The following is a 13,681-nucleotide window of genomic DNA, read 5'->3' as shown; positions in this document are numbered from 1 at the left end:
TGAGTGAAAATCTTACACTTAGTGAGTGTAAGAGCCAGAGTGACCGCTGGTAGAAAATGACATCTAAAATGGGAGGAGAATGGAGTGGAGATGCTACTGCGTGCCAGGTAACTGTGCTGAGCACAGCTTCATCCCTTATTTCATTTAATCCTTTCAAAAAACCCTACTAAGTAGGTGCTTACGATATCTCCATTTTATTGATGAGTCAGTTAAGACACTTAAGGTCACAACCAAGTCTGGGTCTTTCCAGTACTGTACTGTACTGTCCTCCTTCCAGTTTATGATCTCCTCAAGGTCGAGGACTCTCTAGGACAATACATAGCCCCCCAGCCCTCAAGGTGAACTCCAGCAACCCCTGTCTCACAGTTTCCAGCGGAATCTACCAGGAGTCCGGGGGCGGGGAGGAGGCGGGAAGGGGGCGGGGGAAGGAGGGGGAGGCGGGGGACGGCCCTCTCGAGTCGCACGGGCCCCGCCCGCTGCGTCGCTGATGACGTCACCACGCAAGGCCGAGGCGGCGCGGCCATGTCCTTTAAATAAGGCCTTCCCGAGGCGCGCGACAGAGAGGTGTGGGTTGTACGGGCGTGTGACTGTTTCGTTAGGGTCCAGGTCGCGGTTCGGGGCGGAGACGCCGCGGACCACGAGGTGGGCGGCAAGGCTGCTTTGTTGCAGAGACTCGGCGGGGAGGGCGCGCTTGTGAGGGGCGGGAGGAGGGAACATGGCGGCCCCTAGGCCGGGCCAGGACCCTTCGAACCTGGTGCTGGCGCGGTCCCCTCCCCTATCTTTGCTCACCGATTTACAGCATTTCTAGAACCTTGTTTTTCCTTTGGTTCCCTTTCCCTCAGCCTTCCTTGTGCCTTCATCGGCTCTCCCGCCCCAGCCCCTCACCGGGCAGAAGCGTGGGAGGTGGATTAAGTGGGAGCAGGTGAGGCACGCCCGCTACTGAGAGATCGACTCCTACGTTTGACTGTCCGTTGCTCACAAACTCTTTATCCGCACGGGGTGGCAGGAGAAGCACTGAACATGCAGTGTTGACGTTCAGGCCAGATGCAAGCCAGATTTCTAGTGCTGGTGAGTCCTCTAAGTGATCCCGTGAAATGTCACTTAAGTTATCTGGCCCTCAGTCTCCTCCAAAAGTGAGGTTCTCTTTGAAAGATTCTTGACATCCAGATAGCTTTTGTCCTTCGTTGCTTGCCAGAATCTGCCCCATAATAATGTATGGTTGGGAAAATGGAAGCAAGATTTATTTTGACAATAAGGGAGTCGGGGCAGGGGACTGAGTCAAGACATACAGCCCAATTCTGGGATCTTGTATGTGAGCAATGAGAACACCATTCTGTTTCGGTCTTCTTTCGTGACGTTCCTGGAATAAGTTAAATGGAGAAGGACTGATCCTATGTTAGCTTCGCTGTTCTGCCTCAAAGACCTTGGGAATATTCGTCTGTCTGCCCTTTTCTATTTTACGTGTCTGTGTCGATTGAGGTGGTTAGGAACAGGTTCTTGACTCATCTGAGTTAACAGTATCTGGTCCAGCCAGTCACCTGCTTTTGTTCTTGACCTTTGGTTTTTTCCTCAGTTGAGTGAAAATTCTAGAGACATCCTGCCTCCTTAGGAGCCTACACTGCCAGGCAGCAGAATTGTGAACTAGAGTGAAGCAGAAATCTAGGAATATGAGCTCCATGATGGCCATGGGTGAACCAAGGCTGAACTGGTGAGTCACATCTGTTTGTAATCTCCTAAAGAGGATTGAAGTGGGTCTGGTGGCTGCATTAGGAAAGGAGGGTGTCTGGCCTGGAGAGATCTGGAGGAAACAGAAAGAAGATAAGTACAGTGGCTTAGAGTTTACCCCATTCTCATCTACCCCGTTCTTTTTTTTTTTTTTTTTTTTTTTTAATTATTATTATTTTTTCGGTACGCGGGCCCTTCACCGCTGTGGCCTCTCCCGCTGCGGAGCACAGGCTCCGAACGCGCCGGCCCAGCGGCCATGGCTCACGGGCCCAGCCGCTCCGCGGCACGCGGGATCTTCCCGAACCAGGACACGAACCCGTGTCCCCTGCATCGGCAGGCGGACTCCCAACCACTGCGCCACCAGGGAAGCCCTACCCGTTCTTATCTACACCTGCTTGGCACTTTTGAGTTATCTTTGACTGCACTTCCTCTCCTAAAGTGATAACAATTCAGCACTTAGATTGCTTCTAGGTATAACTCCATCATGTATTTATTGTTGATCTTAGTAAAGGAGAGATGCTGGAACTTTCCTGCGTTCAAGAACCTTTTTTTAAGAATAGGCAAGCTTCTTTTTGTTATATTGGAATCTATATCAAGTCATAATATAAGTGCATAGACTATTTTAGAAGTGTATGAGAACTTTACAAATAGAGAACTTTATTAAGTAATATGGTGGCTATGTAGAAATCTAATGTGTGTGCTGCTTTAGATCAATTTAACACACATTTAGTGAGCATCTACTCTACTAGCGAAGGAGTGTGCTAGCGGAGGAGAATACAAAAGTTACAAGAGATTACAAAGATGACTGAAATAGTACCTGACTCAGAAGATTCAATCACTACATCCTCTAGTATAATGCATATAGACAATGATATTGTCTATAATTATGTAATGTGATAAATATTGATTCAGTGGCAATCATATTACAATATAGAAATGTTATCAAAGTAACATGCTGTACACCTTAAATTTACAAAGTGTAACATGTCAAGTTTATCAAATAAATACAATCAGTATGTGTTCAATAAGTATTTGTTTATTGAAAACAGTGTTTCCTCCAAGGAGCTCACAATTCCTGAGGCCCATGACTTTGTTTTTGTATGTTATGCAAAAACTTTAGAATTTAATGAGATGTCACAGATACAGCACAATAGCAAGTACTAAGAAACTACCCCGGTGCATAACAAATAAGACTTTTTAGATTTATCATTAATACCTTAATTATTGTTTTTAGATAAACACTTTTAAAACAGTAAGAAATGAGTATGGAGCAAATATGCGAGAATTTCCCATTTTAGTAATGGGCCAGCCAAAGGTGCCATTTGACTAGATTTTTCTGTTGTAAGTTTTAAGAGGTACGCACATTTATGCTCCTTGCCATAAAAAATGTGTTCAAATGCAGAACAGATGCTCTTCTATATCATTGACATTGTGAAACCAAATGTGGTTTAGAGCCTTTGCACAGTATTACAGTCCTTGGAATGGTCCTTTTCTACAGAAAAGGACCTTCTAATTTTTGTTCTCCCTAGATTAATTGTTCTCAGTGTGTTTAATTTTTAAATTCTTTCGTTCAACCAGCATTTATTGGATGCTTACTATACAGAAAGCATTGACTATAGTATGTTAGTCTGTAAATTAATTACAGTATAGAAAATCATATATGACCTTGCAAGTAGTTTTAGTAGAGGCACACCATTTATCACATTTGCCAAGTTAACAAAAAACGTTGGATAATCAGTCTTTGTAGTGTTTTTTGGCTGAGCACAATAGTGAATGAGACAAAAATAGGTTAAGAAGCATTTTCTTTCAGCAATCAAACATCTTAATGTTATGCCACAGAGCCTGAGGTGAGCCTTGCCCCTGACAGACCCTTTATGATACTTCAGTCTGTTCTGTCTTTAACTCTCAAGTATCTCTGGCATTTAGTTGGGTACTAAAGGAAAAAGCAAGGCTGATTGTTGGAATTGGAGAATTTCAGAATGGGCCTAGGTTAAAAACTATCCAAGAAGTAAAACATCTAAACTCACACATGGAATTAAAATTATTGAGGTGATTTTCTGGGAAAGGGGATGTAGGGGACAGGTAGTTTTAAATTACAATTGTACCATTATGCTTGTTAATCTAGCATGAAATTTTGAATTGTCAAATTCAAGTAAATTACTTTGTTTTACAGGGATGTTTCCCCCAAAAATGGCCTTAAGACATTTTTCTCTCGAGAAAATTATAAAGATCATTCCATGGCTCCAAGTTTAAAAGAACTGTGTATTTTATCTAGCAGGTAATATGTTTATTTATTTGGTTATTTATTTCCATATTTGATTGTTATTTTCCTGATAGTTGAAGTTTTATATGTATCTATATCCACCATGATAAATTCAAATTATAGAAATGTAGAAATTAAAAAATAGAAGAACTCAGTACCAAAAAGTGACCACTCTTTGGTGTGCATATATATCTTTTCAGACCTTTCTCTCCACTCATGAACAGATACATATTAAAACAAAAATGGGGGGACTTCCCTAGCAGACCTGTGGTTAGGACGCTGTGCTTTCACTGCTGAGGGCCCAGGTTCAATCCCTGGTCAGGGAACTAAGATCCCACAAGCCGTGTGGCATGGCCGAAAGAAGGGGTGGGGGATCACACCATAAATGCTGTAAAATGCTGTAAACACTATAAAACTGTTTTGCAATTTGCTTTTTTCATTTAAAGTAATAGTTTGGGTATTTTGTGCCCCTACATTAACTCAGTCTTCTTAATGGTTGCATATTATTTTACTATACAGAGATACTTTTAATTATTTTAGCTAGTTTTACATTGCAAAATGTTTGTGTTCCTCTTTCTTTGGGATTTTAAACAGTAACATTTATAAAGTTCTTGTAATTATTTCTGTAAGATAAATTCATAGAAATTGAATTGTTTGGGCAGATTCTATAAACATTTTATATTTTAATAGATACCACCAAATTGCCATAGAGTTTTTTTCTGGTATGAAAATGCCTATTAAGTGATGATTTTCCCTTCTCACTGCTTACTTGCCTGTAACAGCTCTTCTTTCCTTTGTGATTACCTGTTTCAACTCTATTGTGGATGAATCTTAAAACTAATCAAGTTTACTAGAAAGCAGTGAAAATATGCCAAATGAGGAATTGGGGGGCTCCCCTAGGGGAGCTTAATTTTTAACTTTCATCCTTTCTCCACTCCTTTTGCAATGGAGGAATCATACTTGTAGCCTCTGCATGGAATGGGACCCCATCTTTTCCTGCCTTTTCAGTACCCTTTCTGTCAATTAGCATCCCCTCTTAACTCCTGTCTCTCTTTTTTTTAAGCCATGCCGCTCAGCTTGTGGGATCTTAGTTCCTATACCAGGGATCGAACCCATGCCCCCTGCAGTGGAAGCGCAGAGTCCTAACCACTGGACTGCCAGGGAAGTCCCTCTTTGTTCTCTCTTGACCAATATTTAAACATGCTCAAGTTTGTCCCATCTCAGTCCCTGGGTTCCACATTCCCTCCTAGTTGCTTTCTTAGCTCTTCTCTCATTTGTACTTAGACTTCTTTAAATACTTGTATATGCTTGCTGGGAGGAAATGAGGGACAAAAAATCTATAAGACATACCAAAAACAATTAACAAAATAACATTGCTGAGTCCCTCCCTCCCAATAATTACTTTAAATGGATTAAACTCTCCAGCCAAAAGACAGATTTGGAGAATCAATTTAAAAAACGGGATGGAGGGGGCTCCCTGGTGGCGCAGTGGTTGAGAGACTGTCTGCCGATGCAGGGGACACGGGTTCGTGCCCCGGTCCGGGAAGATCCCACGTGCCACGGAGCGACTAGCCCCGTGAGCCATGGCCGCTGAGCCTGTGCATCCGGAGCCTGTGCTCCGCAACGGGAGAGGCCACAACAGTGAGAGGCCCGTGTACCGGAAAAAAAAAAAAAAAAACAGGATGGAAAAAAAAACCCTTCCCTTTATTGCGTATCCCATTGCACGTGCTTTCACTGAGCATTCCACTGTAATCTGCCTTTTGCCCTCACTAGGCTACTAAAACTGCTCCTCTTAAAATCAGCAATGAGCTCTTGACCATAGAGATATCTCACTCTAATTTTCCTCCTAGTTTTCTGGTGACAGTGGTATTTCTTAGTGAAATCAATTAATTGCTACCACTGATACTCATTTAGATTGTTTCCATTCCTTTACTGTTAGAAACAATGAGCATCTTTTTTTTTTTGGCTGCATTGGGTCTTCGTTGCTGCGCGTGAGCTTTCTCTAGTTGTGGCGGATGGGGGCTACTCTTTGTTGTGGTGCGTGGCCTTCTCATTGCGGTGGCTTCTCTTGTGGAGCACGGGCTCTAGGTACGCGGGCTTCAGTAGTTGTGGCTCTAGAGCACAGGCTCAGTAGTTGTGGCGCACAGGCTTAGTTGCTCCGCGGCATGTGGAATCTTCCTGGACCAGGGATCGAACCCATGTCCCCTGCATTGGCAGGCAGATTCTCAACTACTGCCCCACCAGGGAAGTCCCTTGCTACTGCTTCTTAATTATTTTATGGTCCTTTTCAAATCCGGTTCTATTCAGCATATCCCAAGCGTGGATTATAGTCTGAAATTTGTAAGGGAGAGGACGTCCTACTGGAAGTTGAGTACACTTAACACCTAAAATCTTTTTTTCTTAGAATATCACTTGTTTTTCTTTAGATTTCTATATAGCACAAAATAATTTGTTAGTATAATACACCTTTTAGCATAGAAGAAATAAAGACACAAGTCATTGATTTCGTATGTTTCTAGTCTTTTTTGCTAACCTTTAGTTTTATTATAGTAAGAATGGATTTTCAGACTATACTAAATTACCACAGTTTTCTTGATGAAAAAACCAGGAAGAAAAAAACAAAAAAAGACTCGGAAGAATGTAAATTTATTAGCCCTAATTTTGTATTTTGTTTTCTATAAAAACATATTTGGGAAAATATTGATACCTCTAATTATGCTACTTTCAACAATATGAGGTTTTTATTCAACCCTTTTCCCTCCACTGAAAGGTAAATATTTGCCTTTTAAAAATTAGTTTCTGGGGACTTCGCTGGTGGCGCAGTGGTTGGGAATCCGCCTGCCAGTGCAAGGAACAGGGGTTCGAACCCTGGTCCGGGAAGATCCCACATGCCGCAGAGCAACTAAGCCTGTGCGCCACAACTACTGAGCTTGTGCTCTAGAGCCCATGAGCCACAACTGCTGAGCCCGCGTGCCACAACTACTGAAGCCCATGTGCCTAGAGCCCATGCTCTGCAACGAAGAGAAGACACCGCAATGAGAAGCCTGCACAGCCCTTGCTCGCTGCAACTAGAGAAAGCCTGTGCGCAGCAACGAAGACCCAATGCAGCCAAAATTAAAAAAAAAAATTAGTTTCTGGTTATTGATATTTATAACTGAGTTTTAAGCCAACAAAGGGGAAAGAAGCTTCAAATACACAAAAAAGAAGAAAAAGAAGAAATTTTAACATGTTTAATGTACATAAGTAAATCAAATTCAGGAGGTACAGGTAGACTTTAGATGGAGGCTAGAAGTACCATTTCCAAATGCTACTTAAAGAAGCTACCCAAACCAGGAGACTTAAAGCATAGGAAATGAAAACTTTTGAATTCTGCCTTTTTTTCATAGAGACTTAAAGTAAAAAAGGAGAGTTGACAAAATGAAGGGAGAAAACTTCAAACCATCAACTTAAATAAAATATAATGCTGTAAATGTGGATAGAAAAAACCCATCAGATGCTTTTGGCTTGCACCCTGATGAAGATTTTGACAGCGCTGCACACAGAAATGATCTTGATGTGCTGCCGTTTCATTCTTTGCTGAATGTAGCCAATTTAAACTGCTAGAATTTCTTGACATTCCTACTCTGGCGTATCTGAGTCAGCATCTTGTTGCTGCAGCAGCTTAATTAAATTTGCCAGTTTGTGTCACAAGGACAGACATGTTCTCATATTCAGAGAGACAGCTGTGAAGCAGTATTGTTAAGAATTGCGGACACAATACTGTTAGGTTTGAATAGCTCTCAAGACATTTTCTAGTGAGAAATCAATTTGCTGTAATACATTTCTCCCAAGATCAGCAGTTAATATTCATTTTGTTAACCTAAAATATGCTTATTTTTATGCAGTTATTGGAGAAACTTTAGTAGCTAAGTATGTCTTCTTTCACCTGTATTATTTTCAGAGCCAATCTAAGCATCCTTATTTTAATTTCCAAAATTCTTTTTCCATTTACTAACCTGCTCTCTTGGTTAGTTTTACATCCAGAGTTTAGCTCTAAAAGAGTAATGTTGAATATTTTGCCTTATTTGAGGGCTCTAAGTCTTTTTTTAAAGAATTTTGAAATTTTTATCGTATTTATTCTAATATTTTAACGTTGATCTAAAACAAATTAATGGTAGCTTTGGATGGGGCTTAACTCACGCTTTTTAGTTTGGAACCAAATCATTACTGTGGTGGAAATTGAAGTTGTAGAGGCTAAGGAAATGTAGTTTCATGTGTGTGTGTGTGTGTGTGTGTGTGTACTTTAAGACTTTCTTATGAAAAATGTAGGTTATAACACTGAATAGCAGCAATAGAGACAGATTATTTACAAGATAAGAAATTTGTGTCATATACCTTAATTGGGGTAGTAAGCTGATTTTTTTTTAAATTTGGGGTAGGCTTTCATAAACAGATAGGGTAACAGGTTCTCTAGCTACTCACCAGTTTTTCCTGTAGTGTATTTCATTATAGATGTGCCAAGATTTCTCTTTTGTATCTATACAAAACATAAAGACATTTCCATAAACTCAGCCATGTGCATGAGTGATAGAGGATTATACAACTTTTTTAAAACCACTGTTATTTCCATAAAATATATCACAGAGTGTTGGGATTTTCTTTTAAATTCTTGAGATAATTAAAGCAGAGGAAACCAGAAAATTTAGAATCTCAGTGAATTTGTGAACTTCAAGTTTGTGACCCCAACATATCCTGCTCTTAGTGGCTTTTGTTCACTGCATTAACTGATATATCTTATTGAAGACTTTAGGTATTAAAAAACAACTTGAATTGTAATAAAATGTAAACACAAAATACCTGCATATATAACTAGCAAGAGTGATTTACCCCTCTTCAATAAAGGGAGGAAGCTTCCAAATTGAATAACTTGTCTAAGGATTTTGCCTCTTCCTCTCCATCAGGTAATTGAAGGTAAACTTGTAATGTGATCCTATCCTGCAGAATACTTAATTTATACTAAATGGCTAAACATCAAAATGCAGGTGGCAGAGTTAGATAATAATCCAGAATTTACTCTGTTAATCACTCTGTATTCTCCCTGGTGATTGAGAATCATGAAGTTTCATGATAGTAATCTTCATGTGAAAAGCACATATTTGTAAATTGTATTTTTTTTCCCCAGACGTATAGGAGAAAATTTGAATGCCTCAGCAAGTTCCGTAGAAACTGAGCCGGCAGTTAGTTCAGCAACTCAAGCAAAGGAAAAAGTGAAAACCACAGTTGGAATGGTTCTTCTTCCAAAACCAAGAGTTCCTTATCCTCGTTTCTCTCGTTTCTCACAGAGAGAGCAGAGGAATTATGTGGATTTGTTGGTTAAATATGCAAAAATCCCTGTGAGTTCCAAAGCTGTTGGAATAAATAAAAATGAATACTTGCAGTACTTGGTATGTATTGTTTTCTTCAGCGTCAGTTAAAAAATATTTAAAAGTTAGGAAATATTTGAAATTTGCTTTTATGTTTTTAGGTGCAATCACATTAATAAAAATGGAAACTATAAGGAGTTTAATTGACAGAACATTGGTGCTTTAATTCTATTGTTTCTATTATAGTCGAGGTATTTTGCTCTAGTTCTGAGTATATTTCACCCCAGTTCATATTAAGTACTAGCAGTAGAACTTTACCTTGCACCTTGAACCACTTTAAAATTTTTGTTAATTATTACTTTAATTAAGTAGTTACCAAATTCTCGATTAGGTAAGTGATGCTGTGCTGAATGTCATTGTTGCAAACTCTTTGTTCATATCTATGATTGTTTCCTTAAGATAAATTCTTAAAAATATAATTACCAGATCAAAAACTATACATGTTTTTAAGGCTTTGATCTGCAGTTACACACGAGTAAATTGTTCTGAAAAAAAGTTTAAACCAATTTGTATGTACCAGTACTGTAAGAAGGTTTCTTTCAAAATATCTTCACTAACAATGAACATTATTTTTTTTGCCTCTAATTTGATATGGAAAAAATGGCAATCTCTTGTTTTATATTAACTTACAGTGGTTACTAATGAAAATAAGCATTTTCCATGTGTTTATAAGCCATTTCTAATTCTTCTTTTGTAACTTGCATATTTATATGTTTGCTTATTTTTCCATTTGGGTGTTTGTCCTTTTTATGTTAAGAGCATTTTATAAAATGAGCTTATTAATTCCTAATCATATATTGTAGCATTAGTCATTAGCTTTTCTCTTTTTGTGGAATGAACTTTTTTGTGATTTCTGCTTTGGACATGATACTTTAAGTCCATATTATTAGTGCAGCAATTGAGAAGTGATTGTTTTTAACCAAGCTTCTTATTCTAAGATATGTCTACTTTTTTTTTAAATCAGGATATGAAAAAACATGTGAATGAAGAAGTTACAGAATTCCTAAAATTTTTGCAGAATTCTGCAAAGAAATGTGCACAGGATTATAATATGCTTTCTGATGACGCTCGTCTCTTCACAGAGGTAAAAAAAAAAAAAATCACATTTACTTAAACAGCCAAGTAATATGCAATAGCAGCATTTTAAAATGTGTGATGATTTTCCAAAAGCACATGTTAATATTGTCAAATTAGAGACCAAATTTCTGTAGGTCTTTTATTCATCATGTATTTAAATAATAGAAATACTGACACCTCAAAATCAGGTACTATAGTATATTCATGTTTTTTTCTTTTAATGATCTACTGTATTTGAGTTATATTTTACTCATATGGATGGTTTGATCTGATGCACTGATTTCCCTTGCGAGAGAATGGGGTTTAAGGAGTTATATTGGTCCTTAAAATTCTGTATGGTCCTTTAGAACCTAGTCATATAAATTTATATTCACTATTTTCATGGTAACCAGCCACCGGATGATAAATTTCATCAAATAATTTTTTGATACTTAAATTATTCATGCAGGTTTATTTTTTAATTTTTTTTGAGGGCAATTATCATTTATTTTTTTAATGCATCTTTATTGGAGTATAATTTCTTCACAATACTGTGTGTGTTTCTGTTGTAGAACACAGTGAATCAGCCATATGCATACGTATATCCCCATATCCCCTCCCTCTTGAGCCTCCCTCCCACCCTCCCTATCCCACCCCTCTAGGCTGTCGCAAAGCACGGAGCTGATATCCCTGTGCTATGCTGCTGCTTCCCACTAACTATCTGTTTTATGCTTCCCACTATCTGTTTTATGCTTCCCACTAACTATCTGTTTCATGCACATTTATTAGCAAAGCATGTAAATCCTCCCATCATGTAGTGGGCGTAGGAAAAATTTAGAGTACACTACTTGAATAGTAACTTAATAGTAGAGTTGTAGTAGAATTCATCTAGAAACACCAACACCAGTCTGAATTTTTTTTTTAAGCCTTTAAAACTAGTCAGGGCTTCCCTGATGGCCCGTGAGCCATGGCCACTGAGCCCGGAGCCTGTGCAACGGGAGAGGCCGCAACAGTGAGAGGCCCGCGTACCGCAAAAAAAAACCCAAAAAGGTTAAGATAGTAGGTTTTAAGGGTATTTTAGTACAGCTTTTTAAAAAAGTGCTCATTATAAATTGGAGGACAGCAGAGGGTATAAGTTCTGCTTTAAAACAAACACTTTTTTTTTTCTTCGGTACGCAGGCCTCTCACTGTTGTGGCCTCTCCTGTTGCGGAGCACAGGCTCCGGACACGCAGGCTCAACGGCCATGGCTCACGGGCCCAGCCGCTCCACGGCATGTGGGATCTTCCCGGACCGGGGCACGAAGCCGTGTCCCCTGCATCAGCAGGCGGACTCTCAACCACTGTGCCACCAGGGAAGCCCTATCTTAACCATTTTTAAGTGTAGCGTTCAATACTATTAAGTATATCGCATTGTCTTGTACAGTGAGTAGTTTTATTTATTTATTTATTTCAAATTTATCAATTTTATCATGTATGGTTTATTTTTTTAATTTTTAAAATTTATTTATTTATTTTTGGCTGTGTTGGGTCTTCATTGCTGTGCACAGGCTTTCTCTAGTTGCTGTGAGTGGGGGCTACTCTTTGTTGTAGTGTGCAGGTTTCTCATTGTGTTGGCTTCTCTTGTTGTGGAGCATGGGCTCTAGGCGCGCAGGCTTCAGTAGTCATGGCTCTCAGGCTCTAGAGCGCAGGCTCAGTACTGTGGTGCACGCGCTTAGTTGCTCCACGGCATGTGGGATCTTCCCGGGCCAGGGCTCAAACCTGTGTCCCTTGCATTGGCAGGCAGATTCTCAACCACTGTGCCACCAGGGAAGCCCACAATGATGGTTTTAAAACATAAATCACATCCCCTCATTTTGCTGGTTTCAAATGGCTTCTCATCTCACTCAGGAAGAGACAGTCTTTAGAAAGTTCTGCAGTGCCCTACATGATCCTGCCTCCTCACCACCACCACCCCAAGCCTGCTTCATCTCCTGCATGTTCCTCTCAGTTATTCTGTTCCAGCCTCCTGACCTCTTTGTGTCTCTTGAATACATCAAGCACGGTCCTGCCTTAAGGCCTTTCTTTGGCTGTTCCCATCTTTCTGGCAAGCTGTTCCCCAGATACCTGCATGGATTAGTTCCTTGATTCCTTTAAGTCTCTCTCTGTTCAGTTGCCAGCTATCACTGAGGATACTCCTAATTACCGCATAAAAAGTAGCATCACCCGCAGCATTTCCTTTACCATGTTTTGTTTATTGTCTTTCTCCCTAACACTTGTATGTAAGTACTGTTTGCGCACTGGGGTGTTCCCAGTCACTGGAATAATGCCTGGCACACAGTAAGTGCCCAGTATAATTACTTGTTAAGTGAATATAAAACTGTTTATGAACAGAGTACATTATTTGATAGCTAGCAGTCAGCATTAGGTCTTGCTTTTTAAAAAGCCAGGTTGACTTGGCAGCACATTGTCTTATTACACTTTACATCTTACCCCAAAGACTCACTGATCTTTTTCTAACCTTTTTATTGTTTTAAAATTTTAATTTTATATTATGAAATGTAATGTACCTATGCAAAAGTATTTAGAACAAATATGTACAGCTTAACAAATAATTATATAGTGAACACCTATGTAACTCTCTTCCAAGTCAAGAAATAAAACATTACCAGTAACCTAGAAGGCCCCTGTGTATCCCTCCTAGATAATAACATTTTCCCTTGTTGAAGAAATAATCACTGTGCCAAGTTTGGTTTGATCATTTCCATGCCTTTAAGAAAATTTTTTTTTTGATAATTCAAGTTTTCTTTTGCCTGTGTTTGAATTTTATGTGAATTCTTTTGCTCTTTTATGTGAACAGAATTCTTCCTTTACTCAATAGTATGTTTGTGAGATTCATATGTATGTATGTGTGTAGTTGTATTTCATTCATTTTTATTTCTGTACATCTATAAGTAAACTGGTTTATTCTGTTGATCAAAATCTGGGCTGTTTCCAGTTTTGAGCTATTGTAAGCAGTGCCCCTGTGAAAATTCTCATACATGTCTCTTGCTGCACATGTACACACATATCTACTGGGTATATGACTAGGAATGAAATCGTTGGGTTATAGAGTATGCATATCTTCAACTTCAATAGATAATGTTAGACTGTTTTCCAAAGTGGTCATGCCAGTTTACATTGTACTCAGCAGTGTTTGAGAGGTTTTTACTCCATATCCTCAACAATTGATACTTACAGTCATTTTAGTTTTAACCAA

The 13,681-nt window shown here is 39.3% G+C and overlaps 1 protein-coding gene across 13 annotated transcripts in view; it reads left to right on the top strand.

Annotated features, from left to right (window-relative positions):
- Nucleotides 1-462: 462 nt before the first annotated feature.
- ICE2 (interactor of little elongation complex ELL subunit 2) overlaps nucleotides 463-13,681 on the top strand; it is an 87,503-nt gene continuing 74,284 nt past the window's right edge. For 10 of the 13 annotated variants that reach the window (XR_002178916.3, XR_012330159.1, XR_012330160.1 and 7 more), the window contains exons 1-6: nucleotides 504-642; nucleotides 843-1,068; nucleotides 1,574-1,708; nucleotides 3,899-4,003; nucleotides 9,150-9,411; nucleotides 10,355-10,474. Coding sequence is in view for 7 of the 13 variants with exons in the window: in XM_019947514.3 (XP_019803073.1) it covers nucleotides 1,668-1,708; nucleotides 3,899-4,003; nucleotides 9,150-9,411; nucleotides 10,355-10,474 (528 nt within the window). In the remaining 6 variants the exon portion in view is untranslated. Of the gene's footprint in view, nucleotides 643-842; nucleotides 1,069-1,573; nucleotides 1,709-3,898; nucleotides 4,004-9,149; nucleotides 9,412-10,354; nucleotides 10,475-13,681 lie in introns of those variants that run through there. The other 3 variants (XM_019947503.3, XM_033851752.2, XM_019947534.2) reach the window with 3 other exon arrangements.

Source organism: Tursiops truncatus, chromosome 2, assembly GCF_011762595.2.
Source record: "Tursiops truncatus isolate mTurTru1 chromosome 2, mTurTru1.mat.Y, whole genome shotgun sequence".
In the NCBI taxonomy this organism is placed as follows: domain Eukaryota; kingdom Metazoa; phylum Chordata; class Mammalia; order Artiodactyla; family Delphinidae; genus Tursiops; species Tursiops truncatus.
The sequence above is the reverse complement of the archived record's forward strand: the minus strand, read 5'-3'. Positions and strand labels throughout refer to the sequence as shown.